The sequence below is a fragment of the Nelumbo nucifera genome, chromosome 6 (assembly GCF_055504915.1).
Source record: "Nelumbo nucifera cultivar China Antique chromosome 6, China Antique-T2T, whole genome shotgun sequence".
Classification (NCBI taxonomy): domain Eukaryota; kingdom Viridiplantae; phylum Streptophyta; class Magnoliopsida; order Proteales; family Nelumbonaceae; genus Nelumbo; species Nelumbo nucifera.
This window is the reverse complement of record NC_142654.1, coordinates 21,371,194-21,398,147: the sequence shown is the minus strand read 5'-3', so window position 1 is coordinate 21,398,147 and position 26,954 is coordinate 21,371,194. Positions and strand designations below refer to the sequence as shown.

The 26,954-nt window shown below is 38.2% G+C and overlaps 2 protein-coding genes across 5 annotated transcripts; one reads left to right on the top strand and one right to left on the bottom strand.

Annotated features, from left to right (window-relative positions):
- Positions 1-3,300: 3,300 nt before the first annotated feature.
- LOC104608385 (membrane protein PM19L-like) lies at positions 3,301-5,455 on the top strand. The gene is made up of 4 exons (XM_010274352.3): positions 3,301-3,872; positions 4,071-4,290; positions 4,403-4,448; positions 4,560-5,455. The coding sequence occupies exons 1-4, from the start codon at positions 3,746-3,748 to the stop codon at positions 4,656-4,658; spliced, it is 492 nt and encodes a 163-aa protein (XP_010272654.1). The 5' UTR covers positions 3,301-3,745; the 3' UTR covers positions 4,659-5,455.
- Positions 5,456-14,021: 8,566 nt separating this feature from the next.
- Positions 14,022-22,123, bottom strand: LOC104608386 (uncharacterized). 4 transcript variants are annotated; one of them, XM_010274353.3, is made up of 4 exons: positions 21,753-22,123; positions 20,800-21,581; positions 20,572-20,676; positions 14,022-14,458 (listed from the first exon to the last, which is right to left on the bottom strand). In XM_010274353.3, exons 1-3 carry the CDS (start codon positions 21,838-21,840, stop codon positions 20,578-20,580), a joined length of 969 nt encoding a protein of 322 aa, XP_010272655.1. In that variant the 5' UTR covers positions 21,841-22,123; the 3' UTR covers positions 14,022-14,458; positions 20,572-20,577. The 4 variants fall into 4 exon arrangements, with proteins under 4 accessions (XP_010272655.1, XP_019055163.1, XP_010272656.1 ...); XM_019199618.2 differs by having other exon boundaries at positions 20,576-20,676; positions 21,753-22,073; XM_010274354.3 differs by having other exon boundaries at positions 20,572-20,673; positions 21,753-22,073.
- Between the last annotated feature and the right edge of the window lie 4,831 nt (positions 22,124-26,954).

Below are 26,954 nucleotides of genomic sequence, written 5' to 3'. Positions count from 1 at the left end.
CCGCCATGTGTTTCACCACCACTCCCATGGCCTTGGCATCTCTCTGAGACCTCGCCTGCCTGATCCGGGAAACACGAGCAGCCTCCTCGGCAGCACGGCGAGCCTCTTTGGCAGCTCGCGCCTGCCTCGAGCTCCTCTCCACCTGAGCCGCCAAGGCGTGAATAGAAGAAATCACTTACCAAAAGGAACCAAGTGATCAAAAGAACCAACAAAACGAAAGCCAAAGAGCTCTAAAAAAGGGAGAACACTTACCACCATGGCATGGGTAACGGCACGATAGGCCACTTGATGCAGAGGGAGATCAGTCCACGCCATGACCTCCTCGGGGAAAATAGCCTCCTTACTCTTTTGAAGAGCATGGGTCGGTGACAGCACACTCTTGAAATCCCTCGGGGCCCCCGAGCCCGAAGGCCCAGCTCGCTTATGAACAGACCCGGAGTATGTAGGAGCCCCTGTGTAAGTAGTCTCAGCATAAGGGCCCCCTGCCGGCTCCTGCATTGGAGGAACCATCTCGGGCTCCCTAGGCAGATCTTCTGGCGGATAGTCCGGCACCTCGGGCTCCGCATCCCGGGGCATCTTGGCGCGAGTTTGCTTGGCAACCTGCTTTCTCCTCTTCATGCCTTGAAACAAGTGTCCACCCCGGGTCCCTCGAGAATCCATCACACCTGCGAAAAGAAGTTCGCCATCAGTAAAAAGCAAGAAAAACAGCAAGACAGAATCTCTAAGTAAAGAACCTACCCGAGCTCAGGCCGGCTGCAATGAGCTTGGCCTCCGTCAGATACTGTTGACACTTCAGCCCAAGCCGCGCCCATTGCCGGAGGCCCTTCGCCGTCTCTTTGTCAAGTGTGACCCCGGAGTCTGGAGCGGGCATCCCCCACCCGGTCTGAAACGGCCACCCCAGTACACTTCGCACCTCAAAATAGTCCCGCTTCCATGCTGGGACCTTGTTGGGGAGTTCATGTAAAAGCTTAAAGCCTGGGCGAGGAGACAGGTAGTATGCCCGCCTACGCCCAGGGAGGGGACCCGCCTGCTTCTTAAGCATCGAGATTGAAGAAAAAATCTCCAAGTCCAAAGGAAAGCTCTCTTCGCAAAATAAGGAGATTCTCCCCACCAAATTTCGAATGGAGTTCGGGTGAAGCTGGCCGACCGTCACGCCGAAGTGGTTCAAGACTTCGACAAGGAGGGGATGAAAAGGCAATCGCAGCCCCACGGCGAGCTGCTCCCGGAATATCACGATCTCATCAGGACCGTGTTCCCAAGGAAAGCTACTTGAAGGTATGAAATAGGCGTACTCCCAGGCAAGTTATAGTAGGTAATGAGGGATTGAAGCCCCTCGGGTGTCATGGTCGAAGGACCAAACTTGTCTAACATCTAAACCCGACGAGAGGTGGAAGCCAAACTGCCCGACGCACCTCGGCCTTCGAGTTCGAACTCTTCCTCGAGCTCTACCTCCGGCTCGCTAGGGCTGTCAGGGGATGCAATTCGGTTCGTAGAACCTGCATCAGACCCGCTGGAAGGACTATCTGCGCTATCCAAGCTAGACATCGGGGAGTGAGATGGGATCCAAGAAAGTACTCACCCGGAAAAAGGCTGTAGACCACAGAAGCTCGGACGAGCAGAAGACCTTGAATGCGAGCTGAAAAAACCTGGATGTGAGCTGAAACTCGGATGCGACCTCAAGAGAAACACAGAAGTGACAGCGACTGGGGTCCCCCCGCTATTTATACTCACAGTGATCGAAAAGCAATGGCTTAGATCAAAGCCAATCCGACGGCCCACAGCTGCACCGACCGCACGTCCCCTGAGACCGAGACGTGATTGGCGCACGTCTTTTCGAAACTGATGGAACGCCAGTACACGTCTCCTCAATAAAAGCGGCAGCGACGCGCTTTTTCAAATTTGAAAAGACGCCTGCTATCGCGCCTCCCAAGTGGCGTGCTTTTTGAAATTTTGAAATAAAGTGTGCACCGTCACATCTATCAGCGCCTAGGTAGGCCTGCACGCTTCCCGCCTTTTGGATGCTCGAAGAAACCCAAGGAACTCTAACAACGCACCTCGCGCCATCAGAACCAAGATCCAAAGGTCAGGGCAAATCTACCTGACACCTCACGAACTCCCCGCGCCAGGGCAAGACCCTTAGCGCAAGGAGTGGGGGGCAATTGATGAAGGAAGATTTGGCCTGACCTCGCAATCACGCCACGTGGCAAAAAACAAGTAGCTCGACGCTTAAAGCAACGTACCCATGGTGCAAACACCAAAGGGAAGAAACCAGCAGTCCGAACTCCCCTCGAGGAGACCGAACTCCCGTCGAGGAGCCCGAACTCTCCCTTTAACCCCGAGACACAGAAAGCAGTGACTCGAACTGGTCCGCCTCATGGCAGTTCGGGACACTCTCCTATCCGAGCTCAAGACTTCGCCTCCAGAACACCGTACCTGACACCGAAGGAGTCCGTATCCGGGGGCGGCGCACTTGACGGACTTGGGATCTGACGCTTGACAGCCGCACTTCAATGGCCACCTGCCACCGTCACCTGCCACCGCCATCTCCAGTTACAGAGACGTCTCCGACAAAAGGAGCAGTGGCGGTTCTGCCCCAGCAGAGGTGATGACACCCGAACTGGCAAAAGCACGAAAGTAATCATACCCGACCTGACAGAAGCCTAGGAGTGAGTGCGCGAGGTGGTTATAAAAGGCTCTCTACCCCCCAAGAACATGGTATGCAAACTTTGCGTTATCTGGTTTTATCTCGCCTTTGAAGGATTCTAACTCGTGCTTCGGAGCCTTTACACCGGGTTCCTCCCGGAGCTTCCTCATCTTCTCCGTTTCAGGTTCCCTGCTGCTCAGTTCAGAGGCAAGGTCGTTGATAGCTAAGACCGGCCGGATCGCGCACCATCAATTAGCTTAGGCAACGCTGATAGTAGTGATTCCCAAAATATAAATCTTTAAATTCAGGACCTTCCCAAAGAGTCTGGATCTCCAGCCCACATCTTTCTACCTACGTCCCTACCCACATCATAAATTTTGGACATATGTCCATTAACATGTTTCTTTTTCACATGTGCAAATTTAATATATTTCATATTTGCATATATATACATTATGTATTTCATACACATTTAAATATATACTGGCCAGGCCAGGCTCGAAGTATTAGGCCTAGGCCTGGCCCTGAAATTTGCGGACCTAATGCAGGCACGGGCCCAATTTCAACACAAAATCTTGGCCCAAGCCTGGAACAACCGTGCCGGACTTGTCCGGGCTGGGCTGAAAGCCTGAAACTATCACCCCTGCCGTAAACCTAGGGAAGACTGGATATAATATAACCCAAGCCCAACATCATCAGATACGAACACGATGATTTTCAGCAAGTCCAGCACATTAGTTGAAGGCCCATTGATTTTACAATTGGATCTGTTTTTTATACCCATAAAGTTCCTAACTGTAAAGTTCAATTTATGAAATATTGCGCTTTTTTCCTGGTTAGGAGAAGGAATATGAAACAAGTAAGTATCTCTGTTTCTGCTCCTTGCCTTCAATTTTAAGGTTTCCCAGCTTTACAGCCTCATCCGCAACCCTCTTGAATTCATTGTCAGCTTTGCAAGGAAGGAACCAAAACATTGTTCCTACAATTTATAAAACTCCATACCTCAAGCTTCTCTCTGCCTCATTCTAGCTCTGTTAAATTTCTTACACTCCATAGTTTCTTCCTCTTTGAACATCTTCTGAGTTCTGTTGGAGTGCTGCAATGGCTGGTGGGCAGTTGAAACCCCTTGCAACTGGACTCTTGTTGCTCAACTTCTGCATGTACGTAATCGTGGCAGCAATAGGAGGATGGGCCATCAACCATGCAATTGATCACGGCTTCATCATAGGTAAAACATCCTGCCATTAATACTGGTTAATAGTAGCTAGCAGCATCAATCCAGTCAACTGGGTGGGACCTGGTTTTCAATCTGTGATGTCTCTGCTCGAGCTTGGAAAATGGCCAGTGATTCGTAGTCCATTTAATCCGAAGCAGCAATCCATTTGCTTTAGTTGTAGCATACTGATCATCTGTAAAACTCTTTCAGGCCCTGAACTTCGGCTTCCAGCTCACTTTTCTCCTATTTACTTCTCAATGGGAAATGCTGCCACTGGATTCTCTGTGTTGTTTGCTGTGGTTGCTGGTGTTGTTGGTTCTGCATCGGCAATGGCTGGATACCGCCATATTCAACTATGGGATGCTGACAGCTTACCGTCTGCATCATCAGTTGCCATTGTTGCTTGGACTCTTACTCTCCTGGCCATGGGGTAGGCTTCTTTTAATCATAATTTATGTGTTTTTTCTTTTTTCTTTGGTTTCACCATTTCTAAGAGATTTAGTTCTGTTGATAGAATTTAATTTACTTTTTTCTATGCATAGTCTGGCCTTCAAAGAGATGGAGAGAGGCTTAAGGAATTCGAGACTGGTAAGTGAAGAGCTTTCTTGATTGCTCAACTATATAAGTCATGATTTCTTTTTTTTTTTCCCCTCCTCTCTGGATGGAAGCATAACATATGGGCACTGATGGGTGTTGCAGAAAACAATGGAAGCATTCTTAATTATTCTTTCAGCTACACAATTTGTATACATCCTCGCCATTAACAGAGCCTCAACTATCTCAAGAAGGACATGGTGAACTTGAGGGTTGATCTGCACTGGATGGAGCCTGTGGCGTGTGTATTTGTTGGATTTTCTTTTTCTTAATTTCCTCACTTGATACATGATTACAGGATTGCAATCGCCAAGTTCTTGGAAGATGGTGTGGTGTGACTGGGTTTGTTGTGAGTGGATTATTTGTACACTAAGGATTTCACTATCAGATTGAATTTCTTGTAAATGTCCATAGCATTTATTTTCAAATTTTCCAATGAAAAAAATATTATTCTTTACTTGTTCTATAGCATTTTCTGTTTTGGCTCAGTTTGTTTGCAGTGAAATTTTCATTTGCGTTGGTGTAAATGCATGTGCATGAAAAATTCATTTTCATTGGTGTACATTTGTCGAATTTTCTTTTTATGTTTCCTCATCTGATACATGATTACAGAATTGTAATGGCCAATTTCTTTCAAGGTAGTGTGGTGTAACTGGGTTTGTTGTCAGTGGATTAATGTATTAAGGATTTCATTTCTGAGATTGAATTTCTTGTAAATGTCCTTACTATTTACATACAAAATAATACAAATGACAAGGTTTTGCATTCTACATATTTGTATTTGTACTCCTTCCAAACTAAGCCTTAGGCTCAATTTGTTTTCAGTGCAAGTTTCCTTTGCATTGGTATAAATGCATGAGCATGCAAACGAGCTGAGTGTAAATTCTGGTTTACTTTTGCTTCAAATTTGATTGTCTTATTTGTTGTGAGAAATAAAATGATATAATCCCCACCTTATATGAAAGAGAATGGAGGAACAAGGAGGGTTATTTGTTTGAGAGTAAGATAGAAAGTAAGATGATGAAGTCCCCACTTTATATGTACGAGAGAGATTTGGGGTAGGGGAAAGGTGGTGCAAATTTTGCTTCAGTATTTACAATGCAAAATTTGCACTGCCTATAAATGCAAATGAGACAAAAGGTACACATTTTTTATCATACTAGAGTGCAAGTCATAATTGCATGCAAATAGATGTAAAACTGATGGAGTGCATAATTTGTACCCAGTTCAAATTTGCAGTGCAGACAAACGCAACCTTAAGCTCTTACAAGAGTTACAGGCATAAAATTAAAAAAAAAAAGAATAAAATTCATTAACTTTAAACTAAATTCAGAAAGAAACAAATATTGAACTGATAAGGTGGGGATAAAAACTGGTTTAAGTAGAAACGTAGAAAAAACAATGCAGCTAGAATTGAAAATAGAGTAAATTGGAGCCTCATTAGATTTGAGAATAGAGTGTGCCAGGTTTAATTAATAATGGGCATTTCCAGTAATTAATTATGAGCCTCATTAAATTGGAGCCTCAAGTTTGGATGTTGAAGCATGACAGCTCCCAAAGGTTTAAGCTATGTTTTCTTTGAAGGAAGAGATAGGGAAAGGAAGGAAAACATAGGAAAATCTATACAAGGTTTGTAATGGTTTCTCTATATTTTCTTTCGTTTTCCTATTTTTTTCTTCAAACCAAACATAGCCTTAAAGATAAAAAAGTATGGGGAAGATGGGATACTTTGGCCCTGTTCTTTTAGTGTGGTTGTAATGTCTAAACAAATTCTTGCTCTACTAGTTAGGCGGGATCGTGGCTTAGGCTAGGTTGCCTAGCCGAGCCAAATAGTATGAGGCTTGAGCTCAGTTCGTCAAGGTAGTACAAGGTTCAAGTTCGAGCTCAGTTTGCCAAGGTAGTACAAGGCTCAAGTTTGAGCTCGACTCGAGTCAAAAACTCGTAAGCTCAAGCTCGGTTTGGCTCGAGCTCGATTTGAGAAAAATGTTTTATAAAAATAAAAAATTATATATAAAAAACATTTTTATTTGATATTTAAAAAATTAAGAATAATAATAATAATATTATTCTTATTCTTCTTCTTATTATTATTATTATTATTATTATTATTATTATTATTATTATTATTATTATTATTATTATTATTATTATTATTATTATATATCTATTCGAGCTCGGCTCGCAAGCCTCACGAATCGATCTCTATTAGGCTCGAGCTCGAATAGCTCGTAAAGAGCTCAGCTCATGGCCACCCCTACTCTAGACATAATCCACGCAAAAACCTTGAACTGAGGCCCAGAAATTTCAGGCTGGGCTTGGCCCGGATTCCAGCCGGGCTAAGAATGAACACCCCTAATCTATACTTGACTTGGTGGCGTCAGGAGTGGTGAAATTTGTTAGCTTGGAGAACCTGTAAGGCAGCATGATTCTTGAGTTTGTTCTCTTTCTTATGAAAAAAAAGAAATGAGGGGTTAAGCAAACTTTAGTTGCACCAAGAATTCTAAATGAGCTGCATCACTCTCCTGCCAATGAGACATTTAGGAAAACAGTAACCTATGTCTTTCTTTTCCTTATTCTTTTTTATTTAAATAATTTCTTTTCACTTTATTATACTTTCGTGGCAACCAAACAGAACCTAACCAAGGAATTAGGAAAACCAACTAAACCTCCAATGTCCATTATAAAATTCCAACCCCATCCAATGTTAAGCTTCTTACTTTTCTCGTTTTTTTGGGTAACAACCTCTCTCCGCCTTGTTCCAGTTTACCATCACTCCATCAGCCAGTGGAAAACATTGCCACGTAACCCATGTCACGTGAGGATTAAGATTCGTTCAAAAGTGGCAAAACATTGCCACGTAACTCATGTCACGTGAAGCTTAAGATTCATTTAAAAGTGGCTTTATTATATTTGGACTTATTGAGCCACCAACCCAAGAAGGTTAATCTATGGATAACTTGGAGAAGACACTGCCACTGCCACATAACCATGTCACATGAAGCTTAGCTTAAGACCGTCTCTCTCTCTCTGCTTTCAGGATTATCTCATGTACTCAACTTCTCCAATACTAATACTGAATTTGAAGGAAAAGGTAGGGAAAGAGAGGAAAAGATAGGAAAAGATTTCTTTACTATAAGAGGATGACATCAATAAAATACATAGATCTGGTTGGCCCGACTAAACCCAGGTCAGATCAATCCACTTTGTTATTAATCAAAGTCTTGAGTGCTAAATATTTCAATACAGCAGCAGCAAATTAACATGTGAGTTAAAAGGACTTTTGGGACCTCATTCTCCACCCCTGAACCGCCATTGCTCTCCTCTCTCTTCTTCCATTTCACTCACTCTCCTCCCATGCAGTACTGTCTACCATCTTTCTCCATTCCTACAATTCCAATTCCGACAAACTACAAATGGCCTAATCCCTCGCCGAAGGGTATATTCCGGCTGTTTTCTCCTGAAAGAACTAATTTTTCAAACTTCAGAGTACAAACCACCACATCCACCGGCCTTACGCCTACCTTTTTCTTCCTTTCCATACCTTTTTTCTTTGACTCCGATCCGATTCGAACATCCAATCAAATCTGATATGATTTGATTTGAATTCGAAAACCTATTGGTAAATTGGATCTTTGAATCTGATCCAATTCGACTTATTTTGTTTAAAAATTAATAAATTATTAAAAAAATTAAAATATATTAATTTGAATAAAGTAAAAACAAAAAATACAAGTATTTCTTAATTATTTCTATCATATATATACATGTTTTTTTATAAAAAATAGATGATATAATAACAAATTTATAAAAATATAATATAAAAAATATATTTATAAATAAATAAATAAAATATATATATTTATAACTATATAATATATATTGAATCGGATCTTTTCAGATCGAATAGGGGGTGATTCAGATTCGACCAAATAGGATCAGATCTCGGATAAAATTGAATCATGATACGATCCATTTGCACCCCTAAGGTTGGTGCTATATCCTGATTCAGTTATGTAACCATTTGATTAGTATTAAAGTGCACCGTGAATTGAGGTAAAACTGTACATTTGATAAGAGTTCGGATTTCCTACCCACGAATTGGGGTATATCAGCCGAAACATATTATGTCGGGGCCCCTCCATACACCCCTATATATGGTGTTTTGAGGTCCCATCTATTTTAGAGGGTAGATGGGCCTTAGGTGGCGTTTGATTGCACTTTTAAGATGTTTGAGGTTTGAAAATGTTGCTTTTCAAACCTCAGACACATTTGGTGTCTCCTTTTAAAACTGATCTGAAATTTGTTTCAAGATTTGAAAACATAGCGCGTGGGCCGGTCCTTAATGCGCTCAGACGCATTTCAGAGCTAGTGCATTGTCAAAATTACCCTTCCAATCTTTTACAAATGACGCGCGCTACCCCTGTTTAACCCAACCCAAAAAAACCTAGTCATTCGTGTTTTTGCTCTTAAGGACGGGAATGAATAATGCTGCTCGTGTTTTCACTCTCTCGTGAATCCATTCGACCTCTCTCTCTCTCTTTCTCTCTTGTCTTCCCACCACCTTGCTGTGGCAACGGTTGAGTATTAATAATAATAATTATTAATTTTTTTACTAATTATTAATTATTAATTATCTTAATAATTTTTATTAAACATTAATTATTTTTTATTAGTGAATAATTATTTTTATTAATTGTTATTGTGCTATTTATAATTATTAATTATTTTTAGTAATTATTATCAATTATTATTTATTTTATTATTTTTATTTGTGTTGTTTCAATATTATTATTAATTAAATAATTATTTACTTATTAAATTTTATTGATTTTTTAAATTTTTATTAAATTTTAATCATTTTACTTTTTTATTAGTGAATAATTATTTTTATTATTTTTTGTATAATTTTGATATTATTTGGAATATGATAAGTTATTTTATATGAAATAGTGCTAACTGCATTCACAATTACAAAATAGCCTATTCCAGGGGTAAAATAGTAAAACAAAGCAATTTTAGATGTATAATTGATCCAATACAAACAACATTATCTATTCATATCCTCTAAAAAGTAGAAATGCATCTATGCCTCTTTTTAGATTTCAAACATTTTTAATATCTGTTTTTACTTTTCAGGCTTTAGATTTCAAATTTATCAAACGCCACCTTAAACTAACCCCTCTGAACCAGTTTGAGAAAAAAAAGGGACAAATTTCTTAAACTACCCCTACTGTTTAGCTAATTGACAAACAATACCGTTACTGTTTAACTATTGTCTTAAACCACCCCTATTGTTTCTAACAATTGACAAACTCTACCACTGCCATTAGCATCCGTTAATGTTCCGTCAAAATTCGTACACCCGTGACGTATAATTATTTTTTAAAACCCAATATTACCCTTCACCCATCTCCCTCTCCCTCTCCCTTTCCCTCTCCTCCTCCTCCTCCTCCTCCTTGCAAATCGAGTTCCACCTCTATCTTTGTCTCTGTCTCCGTTTTCATTTTCATCTCCGTATCCATCTCTACCTCTTCTAACATTGACGCCAACCCAGGTTAAAATGGACTCTACACTTGTAAAATCTTCCTAGAAGCTCATTGAGTATAGTCGTCTTGAGATAGGGAGAAGGCATTTGAATAAGCCAGGCGTGGTTTGGAGAAGGCATTTGAATTTAGTAACTTTGAATTCGCTTTGGGGCTGCGTGGTTTGTCGTGAACCAAATTGATGATCTTCCACAAAAGGACCAAAATGACAACACAACACAAGCCACCATACCTTTGGAGGCTCGACTTTGCCGCAGATCCAACTCTGGTTTTGTCCCAAACTTCCCCTTGACTAATCCTGTTTCATTCCGATTATGGGCATGGGTCTGTTGCTTCTGCAACCCCAGATGCCTCATCTCCACCATAAAGGGTAATCAATATCATCGTAAAAGACCTGAAAGGAGAAAAATCGCTTCTTTTAGAGTGGTTTGATGAGGATCCAACTCAATGAATCGTTTGCGACCATGAAATAGTGTAACTGGAGTGCTTGTCATCCAAAAATGGAATGGCAAGGGAAAATAGTTGTACCTGGAGTGCCTGCCATAAAAAATTGGACTGCACTTCAAGAGAAAGAAGTATTTGCTTGCTTCCAGGAAGAGGACCTAAGCACTAGCTTTATCCCGTTGCAGGTATCTTTTGGAGACCAAGAAGCTCCCCCTTTGATTCAAAGGGGCGTTCCACCACTTCGACTGGAGCAGATGCAGTTCTCTCAAGAATATTATTGGGATACCCACCTCAAAGAAAATCGAAGAGCAAACGGTTTCATTGGGGATTCCTCTCTCTGACCTCAATGAGCATCCAGTTCTTGATCTTGCAATTGATGGAGCCAATGAGGTCGATCCACATCTCAATTTTGTCAAAGGCCGAGGTGGGTCTTTGCTTAGGGAGAAGGTGACCGAGGAAACTTGCTGGAAGTTCATTGTTATTATCGATGAATCAAAGCTAGTTGACCATTTGGGAGGTAGCGGCCTAGTTGTGCCAGTCAAGATTGTACCTTTATGTTGGAAATTTATGACTGATTGTATGCAGATGGATGAGACTTAACCGGAGGGTGAAAGTGACTTTCCATCCTTTCTATTAGAATTTAACGATATAACAATTGTTAGGAACAATAGGGGTGGTGCAAGACAATAATTAAACAGTAAGGGTACAATTTATCAATTAGCTAAGCAATAAAGGGCAGTTTAAAAAATTTGCCCCAAAAAAATAATAATTAAGGTAAGCTTCGATACAGGCTGATATGCATTTTGAACCTTACAAATATGTGGTGAATGTGGGTGTCAATTGGACTGGATTTGGTCCAATCCAATCCAGTCCAACATGGGTCCATTTATAAATGGACTGGACCCAATCCGGTCCAGATCCAAACCAATTCAACTGAAATGCAAGTGGATCGGATGGGGTCCAATCTAATCCAAATTGAATGAAAGTATGAACCACATAAATAAACCACATAAAGTCCACTTAGTTTTTATTGGAACCATGGGCTAAAATAAAAACCCCCGCTAAAATAAAAGAAACTATATTTCAAATGGAATGAGGTGTGGTTCAATTTGATTTCTTGGAACTATGGGTGTCAATGGATCAATTTTGGGTTGGACCTGTCCAAATCAAAATTAATTTGCATGGACCGATAAGACACTAAATTGGATTAGTCCAGACTTAATGGTCCAAAGTATTTATTGGATTGGATTGGACTTGGTTCATCCATAATGGATTTATATTGGATTGGATTGAACCAATAAATATTCAATCCATTAATAGAATATAAGAACACAAGTGTTAATGGATTGGGTTTGGGTCGGAAAACTTGGAACCAATATAAATTAAAACCAATTTGAACACATTGGACTGTCTAGAAATTAAATTTGATTTGGTCCAAAATGGTCAAAAGTATTCATTGAATTAGAATGGATCTGGTCCATCTATAGCAGACTCATATTTAGGGGTACAATTGGATCGGATCATGATCCGAACTGATCTGAATCTGATCATATTTTATCCCATTTTGTCGGATTCAGATAACCCTCTGTCAAATTTTCATATCGGATTTGGATCATCCCTATCCAATCAAATCCAACCTATATATGTATATGTTTATAAACATATTTACTTATAAAAAGACGTGCATATATTAATATATTTATTATTAATAAATATATTAATATTACATTTTTTGTAATTTTTTATAAAAAGACATGTATATATTAATATATATGATGAAAATAGTTGAAAAAAGTACTTATATTTTTTGTTTTTCTTTGTATAATTTTTTATGCTTTTTTATTTTATTAATTTATTATTTTTTTCATAATATAGATCAGATCTTTGGATAGGATCAAATCTCGGATATATGATATCAGATCGAATTCGGATATACCCTGATTCGAATATAATTTGATCTATTTGCATCCCTACTCATATTGGATCAGACTGGACCAAATTCAGCCCAATTGACACACTTATTTGGAATCACTAGATCAATCCATAAAAAACGTTCTCTATTAAATATGAAAAACAGTAACATAACAAAGACACAAATTAGAAGAGAAAAGATGATGTCTTTCGAAAAAAATAGAAAATATGATAGAGCCAAACTAAGCTATTTTCACATAAGTTGTGTTTGGTTTGAAGGAAAAAGTAGGGAAACCTTTACAAACCTTGTATAGGTTTCCCTACCTTTTCCTTAAAACCAAACATAAGGCTTGAAGGAAAACAGAGAAAAAAATATAGAAAAAATTGTCATCCTATCTGATCCAATAGACTTTGGTTTTGCCGTTGGAAATTCCAGAATGTAGACGTGTTTTACCAAAATCCTGGATTGGCTTTGGTTGAACAGTCTGTCCATCGGAGATATTGTTGGACAATTGGTTTATGTCCACTCCGATACAAGTTTAAACGAGTCGAACTCGAGCCTACTAGTGCTTGGCTCGTAAGGCTCACGAGCCGGCTCGAATATATATATATATATATATAGATAGATAGATAGATAGATAGATAGATAAAAACATTATAATTATTAATTATTATAATTCTTAATTTTTAAAATATTAAATAAAAAATATCTTTATATATAATATTTATTTTTATAAAATATTTTTTCTCAAAATCGAAGGTTCTAGCTCGAACCTTGTAGAACAGTCTCGAGCTGAGCTCAAGCGTGGTAGTATTTAGCTCGGCTCGGCTCGAATCCACCCCTAGATACAGGCATGGACCTCTTTAAGTTTGGACCAAGCCACTCCATTATGTCTCATTGGACCGTCCAGTCCATTTGAATTGAGTATAGATCAAATGCAGTCCAATCCAAATCCGGTCCATTGACAACCCTAATGGTGAATGATTCACAAACAGAAGTATGTCCATCTCTCTTTGGCATTCATCCTGTATTCCATCAATAGCAAAGCTCCAAAGGATAAAGGAAATCGAGATCGGCTTCAATCAGTGCAAGGCTTGTTTGAACACTGTTCAAACAGCTTTTACAGCCTTGCATTAAGAATATCTCCGTACTTCTATGCTTTATTTCATGGGGAGATATTCCCAATACAAGGCTATGATGATTGTTTGAACGAGCTTTGCACTGACTGAATCCCATTTCAAGAAAATCCCAGTTATTTGACATGGGGTACCAAAACCACTCTACTCTCAGATTTCGGATTAGCTGAAAGCTTTGGCTGTTCAGCAAGCTGTGGGACCAATGATGTTCCACACGCCACACGCCACACGCCAGTAATAAATTCATAGGCCTCACTGTGAAAGGTAGGGCCCATGTATTTTATCATTGTCATGGAACTTATCATTGATTCCACAGACCGCTAAACAGCCAAGGCGTCGGCTTAACATTGCTCCTTTTCTCATTGGGAAGATTGGAAGATGCTGCGACATCAGTCACTGTTTAAGCAAAAATATTCCCTTCCAATTCTAAATACTAAAATGGAAACAAAAGCAACTACAAGAAAGGCACCAAGAATAAAAGGCTAACATTCTCCTTTCCTGATGCAGGAAAAATAATTCTAAAGCAGATGTCTTTCACCATTCAGAACTGTAAATCCATGAGCATTTATCCGATCAAAGAATGTGCAAATGCAACCATATGTCATGATAGGGATGTGGGGAACTTCAAATTACAGGACCACCGTAATTAACAAATAACAAGGGATCATCTTCCTCAATTAAAAACAAAAAAAATAAATAAATACCCACAAGGAACATTATCCATCACTAAACCCAATAGAAAGTCACTCTGCAAACTCTAGCAAGTTCGAGCTGCTTATCAACCGCAAAACTATTCCTATCACAATACTTGTAGTCAGCTCCCTTGTCCATTATTCCTCATAAGACAATCTTGAACATGATATAATCACAACCTAATAACTCACTTAAAACTTCTCAAACTTATAAACCCCAATTTCAGTAGTCGACTGCACTTTTCTGCCCACCTCAACTCCTCACCATGCCCTGTATCTGCACCCAATAAAACAAATGTCTTTTATCGAAAAAACAGTGGAAAGTTGCCATCATCAAGTATCATCAAGCGTAGAGATGCAACAAATTTCATTATCCAAAATATTTGAGAAAGCAACTAGTAATGAATAAATTTATCGTGGCATCTCATTGCATAACCATAGTTGCAATTAGTTCATATCTTACATTTAATTGGAGAAGCAAAAGAACCCCACCTAGCAATCTTCCTATGCTGATAATGTCTTGGTCAATGAAAGGTTTCAGTATTAGGGCTGAACCAATTGTGGGTTGCACTTTGTTGGTCTGTGCAGAAAGAGTTCACAAGGAATCTGCTTGGGTGGAATCCATTACTGGGAAAAATGAGACTACCTTCAAAATTTGGGCATTGGGTTTGCAGGCCATTGCTATTTTTTCAGTTTGTAGGCCTTTGCTGGTTGTAATTCAGACCACTTGTCCCATGGTAGGTACAATTTTTTTTTTCATCCCCTTTTCAGTTTAGGAAGGATATTCTGCTTTGTTTCTTTTTAATCCTCCTAGCAATCTTTTATTTGGCCGGAATTTCTCCCCTCTAGTATGTATATGCTACCAAACTCTTTCCAACTCTAACATCCCCATCTACCAAACTCTCAATTCTCGCCCTTCCTCCTTTCTCCTCCACCCTGACAAACAAAGAACCATTTAGAATGGTCTTGCTTTGTCGAACCCCGCCCCCCCCCCCCCCCCCCCCCCCCCCCAGCAACTGACTCCCCTTTTCTTCCGCCTCCAACCTAGTCACCACACCATCCACAAAAACAGAACACCATTTGCTCTCTTTGAGAACCACAGCAGTGTTTGCTCTCTTCAAGAAGTAATGTTTGCCATGGTAATGTTTGCTCTCTTCAAGTAGTAATGTTTGCCATGGCAGTGCAATTTCTTTCCTTGGATTGATTGGTGACTTTGAACATAAACAGCCCTTTCTTCTAGTTTCTCTAATCTATTTTTGAGTAACCACCATTCAACCATATCTCCTCTCCTTCCTCTGGTTTCACATAAGCCTTATCCCAACTATATGCAGTCAACAATTCATCAACATATCTGATTGTGTAACTTTTGAAGAGTGTGCCTGTTAATGTTCTTCATCTATTATGTTTGTGTTGTTTACTGGTGAATCATGCAGTCAGCAATTCATCAACTATATGTCTGTTATTGGCAATGGCATCCTAGTTTTCTTCACAATTCTGCAATGCAAGCAATAACCTTCAAAGGAAGAAGCTTAGACAATTATATATCTTCTCCCATTCATGGCATAACATGTCTTCATGACATTGTCAGTGGCACATCTTTTTTCTATATTTCACAAATAATAGGAAGTTGTGTTTCTTTCTGGGCTTGGTTCGCTCAGTATGGGTGGCTTCTGGCAACGCTACATCCTCCAATAATGGAAAGACATAGCCTAGGCATCAAAAGTAACGATTATCAATACCCATCATTCATGCAGGCTTCACATGAGGGCTTAGAGTCTTGAACAATCACATACCATCCCATGGATCTTAGTTTTCAAGATTTTCTTGGTTTGTCCTCATGATCTAAGAAGAAAATCTGCAAAAACTCCTACAATCCTCCACAGAACCCCTCCCAAATCCCAATCGAACTCCTTCCTCCCACTCTGGAGAAGGGTAAATCATCAGTTGAATAGGAGCTCCCTTGTAAAGGGCACCAATAAGGCATCCCTAAAGCCCATAGTAGTATGCATCAGACACTCACTGGACCTATTGATGATGGGACTTCACTAAAGCCAAGGATCTGGCCTAGAGGTGATCATTTCAGCCCGGCCCAGCCCAATGCAGAAATTCCGGACTTGGGCCTAGGTTTTGTGTTCAGGCCCGGCCTGACCTGTTTATATTTAAACACACGTTTTATGTATAATGTATATATATGTACACATGTTATTTTATATTATATTATATATTTTATTATAAAACTATAATTATTATAATGACATGTATAATTTATATTATATAATGTAATAAAATAAGTTTATATGGATGTTATATGTCATTTAATATAAAGTATTATATATAATTATTATAATATCATCCCTAATCTGGCCCTCTAAACAAACCCAAGGATAGCCAAAAGATCAAGACTAGCTTCTTTAGTAATTGGACAGGATTAATCCAGTCAAGACATAAAAATGGGGGTATAGTACCTAACTCATTATCTTAATGAAACCAGAGAAATCCTGGCATCCATGTCTACACAAATAAGTCAGTCCCTGTGGAAATAAATGGCATATGGCTTGCTAGATCTGGGTGACAAGGACCTCTTTGCATAGTGACAACTTTTCACCGATTTACCTATTTTCTTGTGTGTGCTTGTGTTTGTCTTGGGGTTTGGGAATGGGCATTACACATATTGTGCATCAAAGAACATCCCCCCATGTACACATTTTTCTTCTTACACATTAATGTAAGCTCTAGTTATCTTTTCCCAGAACAAATTTAAAAGAAAAAAAAAAAAAAAACTATCAGCTTTCCTTCTGCAAACATGTTCTTTTACTGATCCAAACAAAAATAAAATAATCCATGTCCAACAGACTTTCCTTCTAAACCAAGGCCAAATAGATCCTCAATAAAGTTTTTTGATTTGTCGGTGATACAACCATTTCATCTCAATATTTTCAAACATTTCTGAAAGTGGTATTTTTCAAAGTGTACTGCCATTGTTGGATTGTATTTACTTTTGTTTGGAACTGGTTAAGACCCAAATACTCGTAAAAAAAAGGTTAACACCCAAACCAAGACATTTAACACCCCTTAATGGACCATCTTTTCCAAGAGGTTTTACACTCTTTAAGAATCACATTTTTTTTATCTGCAAAGGTAGAATTTATTAAGAAAATATTAAAACTAAATGTTACATTGCAGTGGGTATATTACCCACTTCCAAGTGATTATCAAAATAAAGCTAGCACACAAACCCCAAAACAAACATTACACTTTAGCCCAAAATATCTGCTGCCTATTTGCCCCTTGTTTTGCAGTTCTTCTCACCCATTTAAAGGTAATATTTAATTCCCTTGCGAAGCATTAATTTCCTGGATTTTGTGTCTGTAAATCCAAAGAGTTTGGCTATGAAAATTTGTCCAGAAAATAACCAACCGGGTGTCCCCTTCCACTTCCAGTAGCTGGAACCCAAACTACTTTGCAAATTTCAGCCCTTGAAGCAAAGCCAGCAGCTCCTCCTTGCTCTACAGGGCCCAAATATAGTGCTAGTACCTTACCTTCTGAATCTTGAAAGACATCCCTAAACCAGCCCACCCTTCACCTCCCAAGAAGTTTCTTTAAGGATTGCACATTATCCACAGGAGTTTGAAACCCTTTCCAGGATCACCAAATGAGACTATTAGGAAAGAATTGCATTGATTTTTCAGTGTAAGAAAACAAAATTCTTCCCATTGTATTACATCTAGAATATAACACCAAATGTCTTATTTCAAAGTTATAGATTTTATGGAAGGACAGGGCTGCAACCTGACCAAAAAAGTCGGGTTGGGTGTGGCCAGTTTCAAGTTTGGGTTAGGGTTAGGGTTGGGAAATATGAACCCAACTTAACTTTGGGTTGGGTTAGGGTTGAGGCCATGACCAACCTGAACCCAACCTAACTTCATGTTTGTACGTATAAATGTTGCATAAACACTTATACATGTAAGTAATTATGTATATATGTATGCGTGCATGCATGTAAATATGCAAGTCTGCAACTATATGTATGCACGCATGTAAATGTATGTAATGTATGTAGACATATATCTATTTATCTATCTATCTATACATGTGTACGGATATGTATATGTATGCCAATAATTTTAAGTTCAAAGGCAAAATTTTGTTAAGCCATGATAATTATGTCTTTTTATATACAATAACTTGACCTCAACCCTTGAGGCTAGGAAAAGTGAACATGTGGCAAGAGAAAGGAGAGAAGTAGGGCCAACCCAAAAGCTTTGGGTTGGGTTAGGATTAGGATTGGGGGCTCACCAGCTCGGGTTAGATTAGGGTTGACTGACCAAACCCAGTCTAACCTGGACCAACTTGCACTGTAGGATTATGATCACTCACTTTTGGAGGGTCCTACATGTTGCCATTGGAAAATTATTTATTCTCCTTCCCATTGGTTTTTCATGACAAGTTCAAAATTCACTCTGCAAGTACAAGGGACCAGCAAATACCAAATCAGAGGCAATAAAAAATTCTTGTACATAATCTTATCATGTTGACATCAAGGATTAAAATATCAATATGATATGTTCATATTAGGGTGTATCGTATCCGCGTTGGTGTACCCATATATGCTTGGACACATTGATACAAAAGCCATTTATAAATTTTAAGTTTAGATATGTGAGCCATAACTCTTTAATGCTTATAAGATTTAAAAAAAAGTTTTAAAAAAAGAGTATTGGTGATATCAATATGCCCAATACCCATTATTGATATTTTAATCCTTGGTTGAGAGACAACACTTCCATCTTGTTCAAAATAGAGGTCATAAATCCCAGGTGGTCATTTTGACTACCTCCCATGGACATATCACTTTATTGGTTACATGAATTATAGCCTATATGGTGCTTTTGCTATGCAACCAAACAAGCACATGATGCAATGAATGTAACAATAATAATAGTAAGCATATATGCAACTTATTTACTTTTACGAACTGTCCACAAAAAATACCTCATAAGCAATTATCCCCCAAATACCGATATTTATAATCCTTTCTTATCCCAAAAGTATGAATAGATCAAAGCATATCATCAGAAACACTTGAACTTTTTAATAACCCTAAATATCAACTCCATAAGCATGAATATTGATCCAAGGGAAAAGAGATTTTAACATAGGTTACTTCACTTTATACTAACTACAATCACTTTGGAATATTTGTTCAAGATAGATTAGAAACTTCAATTTCCTTATCAACTCTCTTGTCTGGTGTATGGTATGACCAAAAGAATTATTTAAAAATAAAATATAATGAAATACATGAATCGCTAAATTTCCTACCTTTGTGTTTTAGATATAGGCTCAATAACACTATGATAATTGTTCCTAATAACAAAAAAACAAGGAGTAAGAGAAAAAGAGGATAGATCAATGAAGAGAAAGTAGAAGGGGCTTTACAAAGTTGCTCCCCTGGTGACCTTTAAATTTATACTGATAAACTGGCAATCCATACAACAACAAAATATTCTTGATCTAATATGGACAGTCCAACACATGAAAGACACAAACACATGCACTGCCATAATCATTCTCACAAGAACTAGTTCCTATTGGTGCATTTGACCTTTGGGGATGTCTAATACTTGCCAAAGGAAGTAATACAAGAAAGATTGGAGGTCCAATAAGAGGGGGCCAAGCCAAAACTCAAAGAAGCAAACCCAAACAACAAACAATTAGTATAATAGCGATAATAGAACAAAAAAACTTTCACTAGTGAAGCAGCACATTAGCCCAACCAGTGTTGTCAAAGCATTCACCAACCAAGTGACCATGTCATTTGAGGGCCATACCAAGTGCATCACTAACTAGCCGGCCAATGCTTATGATGCACCTAGGATGACTAAACATTGACAAAGTCAACTAGTCAATAAGGATACAAACTCATGCAAGTCTTGTAAGACCCTTCAGCTAAAGAATCCAAGAGATGAAGCTAGAATCTTACAAGAAATTACATGTAATTGAAATAAAAACACAATATTTGCTATCCTTTGATACTAGAGCCTCAAGAAGCACGTAAAATATGCTAATTAAGCTAATTAGACAACTTATCTGAGTCATGAATATGTATTTTCCACATCATATTTCTATTCTTTTAAGTGGAATCAATGTTTCATAATAATAGTGAACTCCCTCCACTTACATACCGTGTAATTCATACAGATTGGATATTAAAGTCTTCAGTCAAACATAGACAACCAAGGAAAATTGAAACAACAATACCATAACCACATTATAGTTCCACCCTAAACAAAAATCGTCACCCCAAAAAAAAAATATCTGACAAAACAAATTGGAGAGATCTTAGTTCCAACAAGAAGAAGGAAAGTATTTCCAGTATAGTTTCTTCACCTACAATCATCTGCTGGAGACCATCAGAACCTCAAATAAGCCACAGCAACACTTCCATGAAGTTGGCCGTACTGTTGGCGGAGCTGGGTGTACCTCTTGCTGCTGCTGGAAAAGATATGAACAAGAACAATCAATTGTTCAGTATGTGATTAATATACAAAAAAAGTGATAAACACATATAATAACCAAAACCAGCAGATTCTCATTCCATAGTAATAATTTACAGACCTGATTTTCTAAGCTTTCAGGAACCTCAGGTTCATTATGATGTTCGCCAGAAAAAACAACATTACTAGATTCCACAGGTGGAGAATCTGGTGACCGCAAAACATTACTCTCATTTTCCTTCAATCCCAAATCAATCACACCCGAAACCCCACTAGTCCTGTCCGAAGAAGGCAAAGGCGGCTCCTCCTCTTTTACCTTCAATTCCGAAACAATTACCTGTGTAGCCTCAGTCTCCTCAACCTCGGTGGCCTCAACCACTTGACTCACCTCTTCAGACAAAGCATCTGCCGTCTGAACCGATTCAATAATAAGCACAGTCTCCCTAATCGAACCCTTCTCCTCTTCCAATTTTCCCGACTCTGCTACCGAAGCACCCTCCCCGACCACATGAGCGTTCCCAGACTCATCATCAGAACTACTACTGGAACTCCCAGCATCCCCAGACGATCCATCATCACGGGAATTCTTCGCATACTCAACATGTTCGATAAAAACACTGCTTCCCTCAGAACCCTCATCAGGTTTGAATTCCCTAACAACCTCAACAACCTCCTCTACTTCTACCTTCTGTTTACTCTCCCCTTCACTACTCCCACCATTTAGGGGCCCCTCTATCGATTTGGTATCGGCCATAACAGACCCACCAACAGCAGCAGCAGCAGAATCCTTCTTCTCCTCCTCTTCCTCTTCCTCCAACGGATGATGGTGGTCTTGTGATGTAGGAGAACTCACATCACCACTATCACTTTCCTTCTCATAATGGGTTTTCAGATCACCATTTCCTAGCAGAAAATGTACAACTCATTGAGATGAAAGGAGTAATAAATATTATCAAACATTTCAGCAGACACCCAATAGAGAAATAGAAGGAACAAATCAAAGAAATAAAGAAAGCCAGCAAGAGAGTGGTGGGTGATGATCAAGGGTGAGGGGTGGTAGTGATAAGTAAGTACCTTGAGAGCTAGTTGTAGACTGGGTGTTGGCTGCCCGTTCCTTCTTCTTTTTCTTGGCTGCTTTCCTCTTTTTTGGACCCGAGGGCATGATGATTAGACTGGTTGGCTCTAATGGGGGTGTTGGTGACTGCAAGCGAGATGCTGACGGTGGTTGGAGGAGGTGGTGGTGGGATTGATTCTCCCTTGCCAATCTGTAATCGGGTCCCTGAAAGCCCCTCCTGTCTCTGGCTCGTCTATTTCTTTATTCTGCTTGCTTTTGTGAGCAAAGACCGGTGCGTGGGTTGTGATGGGGTTTATATAAGAGAGAGGACAGAGAAGAGTGAGTGGCTGGTGGGTCTCTCGGGTTTTGAAAAATTTATTAAAGAGGCAAGGGGGCGGTTTGGGAGTTTGAACTTTAAAATTGAGGAATTCAGATCAGATCTGCTAGGCTCCCAACATATCCCCACGAACCAATGCAGCCGCATATTGGAAACATCCTGTCATCTTTTCCATTTGGGACAGTGTTGGGAGCGTTTTCTTTTGAGTAGGGATCTGTAAATTTGTCGGTCTGTGATGTGTCTTGTTTTCGGGATTGAAAGAAAGGGCGGGATCTTGACAAAACTGTTGAAATATGAGAAATAAAAGCCGCATGGAAAGCTACTAGCGGAGATTTGAAAGAGACCTTATCTCTGATTCTATGTTTTCTTTGAATTTATATACAGTATTGCGTCAACCTGCCTGCTAAGCTTCTTGATCAAGTTGAGGAGAATTTAATACAATAAAAGCAGAATGGGTTTTGGCATCTTAGGGGGTTACTAGTGTGGGTAATGAGACAAGTTAGAAACTTATGTAATTGGGTATTTTCTTTGGTGTTGAATGAAAACGAAACAGAGAGAAATGATTTTTTTGAACTTATATATTAGCAAGAATGGAGTAGGGCTGCAAACGGTATCCCATTGTCCAAATTGGAATCTGAATTCTGTTCCATTAAGGGTGATCTTAATTCCATCGTTTATAATTGGATCAATTTATTTATTTATACTATTTAATATCTTATTTCAATTCAAATTCAATATAAATCTGATCTATACAAATTTAAATATAAATGGATCAGATTTGGATATATCTATATAATTTGATCCAATCCATTTGAAGCGCCATGATGGAGGATGGAGTTGAGGATTGAGCTCTAGATTGAACAATAAGTCGCTTTTATCATTCATCTTTTATAGAGTATGAAGTAGAAACTCCCAGTATTTCAAATTCAATTTAGGAACATTTCTATGTATTGGCTAAATACTAAAATATATGTTTATTTCTAAATAATTAAAGAATTGTCTTACAACCATCTTATTGGTATCACAAATTTTATACTTAAAAGAATCTACTAGATTACAAGAGTTCTCTTCCTTTTTGGTAAACATATTCTCTTCTTAAAATATAAAATTACATGCATATGGTTAGCCAAGTGTATATGCCACCTGAGATGTTTTATATAGGCTCTGTTTGGTTGCAGTGCAAATCTGAACCGGATATAAAGTGTACACCTGGTCCATTTTTGCATCCATTTGTTTGTAACAATGATTTGTACTCTTAATTGATCAAACTTTGCACTTTTGATCCATCTTCTTCCATTTAAGGTGGGGAACATTTAAATTTACTTCCTATTTTACTTTTAGGCTTAGTTTGGAAGGAGTACAAATACAAATATGTACAGTGTAAAACCTTGCATTTTGCATTATTTTGTATGTATTTATACTGTACATGTTTATATTTATACTCTTTCCAAATTAAACCTTACGAATGATTATCATTTACCAAAAAAAAAAAAAGTCAAATATGAAGCAAAAGTAAACCAGAGTTTACACTCAGCGCATTGTACTCTCATGCATTTACATATAGCAAATGAAATTTCCACTACAAACAAACTGAGCCATATGAACATATGATTGATTTCCTTTGCTTAGCTGGAAAGTTAGCTATTCAAAAAAAAATGAAGATGAGTTCAACTCATTTATCCAATGTTCAGCAGATATATATATCATTCATTCCTCCACCACCTATACATTCATTCCTCCATCGTTTCTGTTACTCCATTCCTAATGGTTAGTGGGCTGAACAATCAATGGTAGTTCATATTCAATGCATGAAATGTATGATAACTAATAAATTTCATTTATGATAACGATTATAAATGGAAGAAAATTTCATTTATGATAACTAATAAATTTGGCTTTAAATTTTGACTATATATGATTTTATTTGTTATAATGAATGCCCCAAATTGGGTATGTTCATTTCTCCTTGATACCATTTCTCCATATGGACCATTTCAATCTAGTAACTCTTCCTTGCCCTTGGACTGTTGGACATTTGTTATAATAAATTTGGTCCTTGAATTTTAAAATGCGACAATTCAGTACTTGAACTTTCAAAATGTGACAATTCAGTACCTATTGTTAATCAGTCGTTAAGTGACATTTGAAAAGTCAAAAATGCCATATAATTCTCTTTATCAACCATCCAAACATTGACAAAAAACTAAACAGTCCCAAATCCTATCATCTTTTATTCAAAAAAAGTTGGTGATTGTTAAGAAGAATCTAGAATTTGGGACTGTTCATTTTATTGCCAATGTTTGGATGGTTGATAAAGAGAATTAGATGACATTTTTAGGGCATTTTTGACTTTTCAAATGTCACTTAACGGGTGATTAACGAACTGGTTAACAACAGGTACTGGATTGTCATATTTTGAAAGTTTAGGTATTGAATTGTTGCATTTTAAAGTTTGGGGATCAAATTGTCACTCAAACCAAAGTACAAAATACTGATCAAGAATTTTCCCAAAATAAAAACATACACATTTAATATATATGGCAATGGTTTCTGAAAGAAAGATCTAAATTTCATGGCCATTTTTCTTGTTTGGATCTGAGAATGGGATTTTTAAAATCTAGTCTATTGAATTTCAGAAAATATATGCTTTCTATTTCAATCCAAGTGGGGCATGTTGAAGGTGAACTCTTGTGGGGTCTATCCAACATTGAGGCAAGTAAGAGATTACACTTCAAACTCCAAAATAAGGTGACAAATAATAGAAAGATTGACTATTTTGGATGAAAATGGAAATAAAAAACCTGCTAAGGCTATATTTGGTTTGAAAGAAAAAGTAAGAAAAGGAATAGCAAGGAAGAGAAACCTAAGGCTGTATTTGTATAGGTTTTTCTACCTTTTCCTTCTTTTTCCCTACCTTTTTTTTCCTTGAAGATATACATGTTTCTTTGCATTTTCTTGTTTTCAAAATTTGTATAGTAGAAAAAAAAAAGAGAATTTTTTTTGTACAAACAGAACTATGCAATAAATATGTATATTTGTATTATAAAACAAATTAGTAGCAGGAAAAATGAGGTAATAAATAGGTCTAACTTTTTATGGTGAAGGTGATCTTTTGTGAAATGTCCTTGTTTTGTTGAAACCCACAACTTTTTAGGCAGGTCTCAAGCTGTTCTGATTGGTAGCTAATTTTTTCTGAGAGGTGCTTCATTTATGAAGTTGTACCAATTCTATGAATTTCTTGTAGTGAATGGCAGTGTGTATTTAATGTTGGCAATGCTAAGGATGCATGTCTGTTACTTTCTTCTATGGCTTCGCCACAACCTGGACCACTGTCTCAGTTTGGTGGGTCATCCGGCAAAAAAAATGTTCTAGATGTGTGGTGTAAAGCTGCATTCACGAAGGGTGAAGAAAAGAAGTTTATATCACTAGTTCGTTTTTCTTTTTCTAATGGTTATCACAATTTAATGAGATGTTGGGAAATAATTTAAAGGTTTGCCAGAAGGAAGTATCTGGTTCGGTAGTTTAAAGTATGGTCAGAAACTGAACTACGGTACAGGGAAAAGGAATATTGCAGTGGCCTAGGGCTGGCATAACTTAGGGTGTCAAGTTAATGGATCGATTTTGGATTGGGACACCATCCATTCCAAAATCGATTTGGATGGATTGGACGGACCAAAAAGATATATTGGATTGGATCAATATGATTCAAAATATTTATTAGATTGGATTGGACCTAATCCGTATATAATAAATTCATATTGGACTGAGTTGGATTAAGTCAATATCTGATCCATTGATATAAGATAAAAATATAGGTATCAATGGACTGGGTTTGGATTGAAACCAATCTAAATTAAAACAAAATTGAACAGATTGAACGTTCCAAACATTGAATTGGATTGAACCTGATCCATTTATAATGGATTCACATTGGACTGGATCAGATTGGGCCAAATCCAGTCCAAATAACACCCTTAGGCATAACTATAAGTCTATAACCTGAATGCAAGCCCTAAATCATCCCATGCCCTATCAGCCCACAACTGAGGGCCCATTTAGCCCAGCTCAATAGGCCAAACATACACAACAGATATCTCGGTTCCGAAATCAGTGGATGGGATTGGTTACCAAAAAAAAAAACAAAAATCAGTGGGTCTCGGCCCATTTTTACATAACATGCCCGGATGGGTTTGGAGTACTATAACTAATGTCCTGGATCAGGTGGACTATGACTGAAGTAATTTGCCACGTGGGCACTGTTATGTAATATTTAAAGAATAACTGAAAAACCAAATTTAAATTTTGAAACATTGGTGGAGTAAAGAAGAAACAACAGACAATCTATAAAATTTGAAAGAACAATAAAATGTCGAACAGACTTATGCATTTTGTGAATATTGTGGGCAATGACTAGGGGTGATCACGTGCCAGGCCAGGCCGGGCTTTGCATTTATGATAAGGATTATAGTTTAGGCCCGGGCCCGGGCTGGCCCGGGTTCCAGGCCTATAACATAAGCCTTAGCCCAGGTCTATACGGGCTTGGACTTGATTCCGGGCTAATGTGTTTTATATATAAAATATTACATATCTATATATTTTATATTAAATGACATAACATGCATATAAACTTTTATTTTATATATAATATAAAATATTACATATAATATAAATTATGCATGTCACGTTATAATATTTATATATAAAATATATAATGTAAAATAACATTGTATACATATGTCTACATTATACATAAAATATGTAAGCTTAAATATATGCAGGCCAGGCCAGGCCGGGCTGAAATGATCACCCCTAGCAATGACCACCTCACATAAAAAAAACAAGAAACTATTTCAAGCACAAATGAAGAAATCACAAGTTTGATATA

What these genes read in the sequence shown, in the direction of transcription:
- LOC104608386 (XM_010274353.3), bottom strand. Translation starts at nt 21,840, where the DNA reads ATGCCCTCGGGTCCAAAAAAGAGGAAAGCAGCCAAGAAAAAGAAGAAG. An exon ending in GTCTACAACTAGCTCTCAAG is followed by an intron (nt 21,582 to 21,752) that starts GTACTTACTTAT and finishes ATTTTCTGCTAG; the next exon opens with GAAATGGTGATCTGAAAACC. An exon ending in CTGAAAGCTTAGAAAATCAG is followed by an intron (nt 20,677 to 20,799) that starts GTCTGTAAATTA and finishes TATCTTTTCCAG; the next exon opens with CAGCAGCAAGAGGTACACCC.
- LOC104608385 (XM_010274352.3), top strand. Translation starts at nt 3,746, where the DNA reads ATGGCTGGTGGGCAGTTGAAACCCCTTGCAACTGGACTCTTGTTGCTC. An exon ending in CTTACTCTCCTGGCCATGGG is followed by an intron (nt 4,291 to 4,402) that starts GTAGGCTTCTTT and finishes TTCTATGCATAG; the next exon opens with TCTGGCCTTCAAAGAGATGG. An exon ending in GCTTAAGGAATTCGAGACTG is followed by an intron (nt 4,449 to 4,559) that starts GTAAGTGAAGAG and finishes TGGGTGTTGCAG; the next exon opens with AAAACAATGGAAGCATTCTT.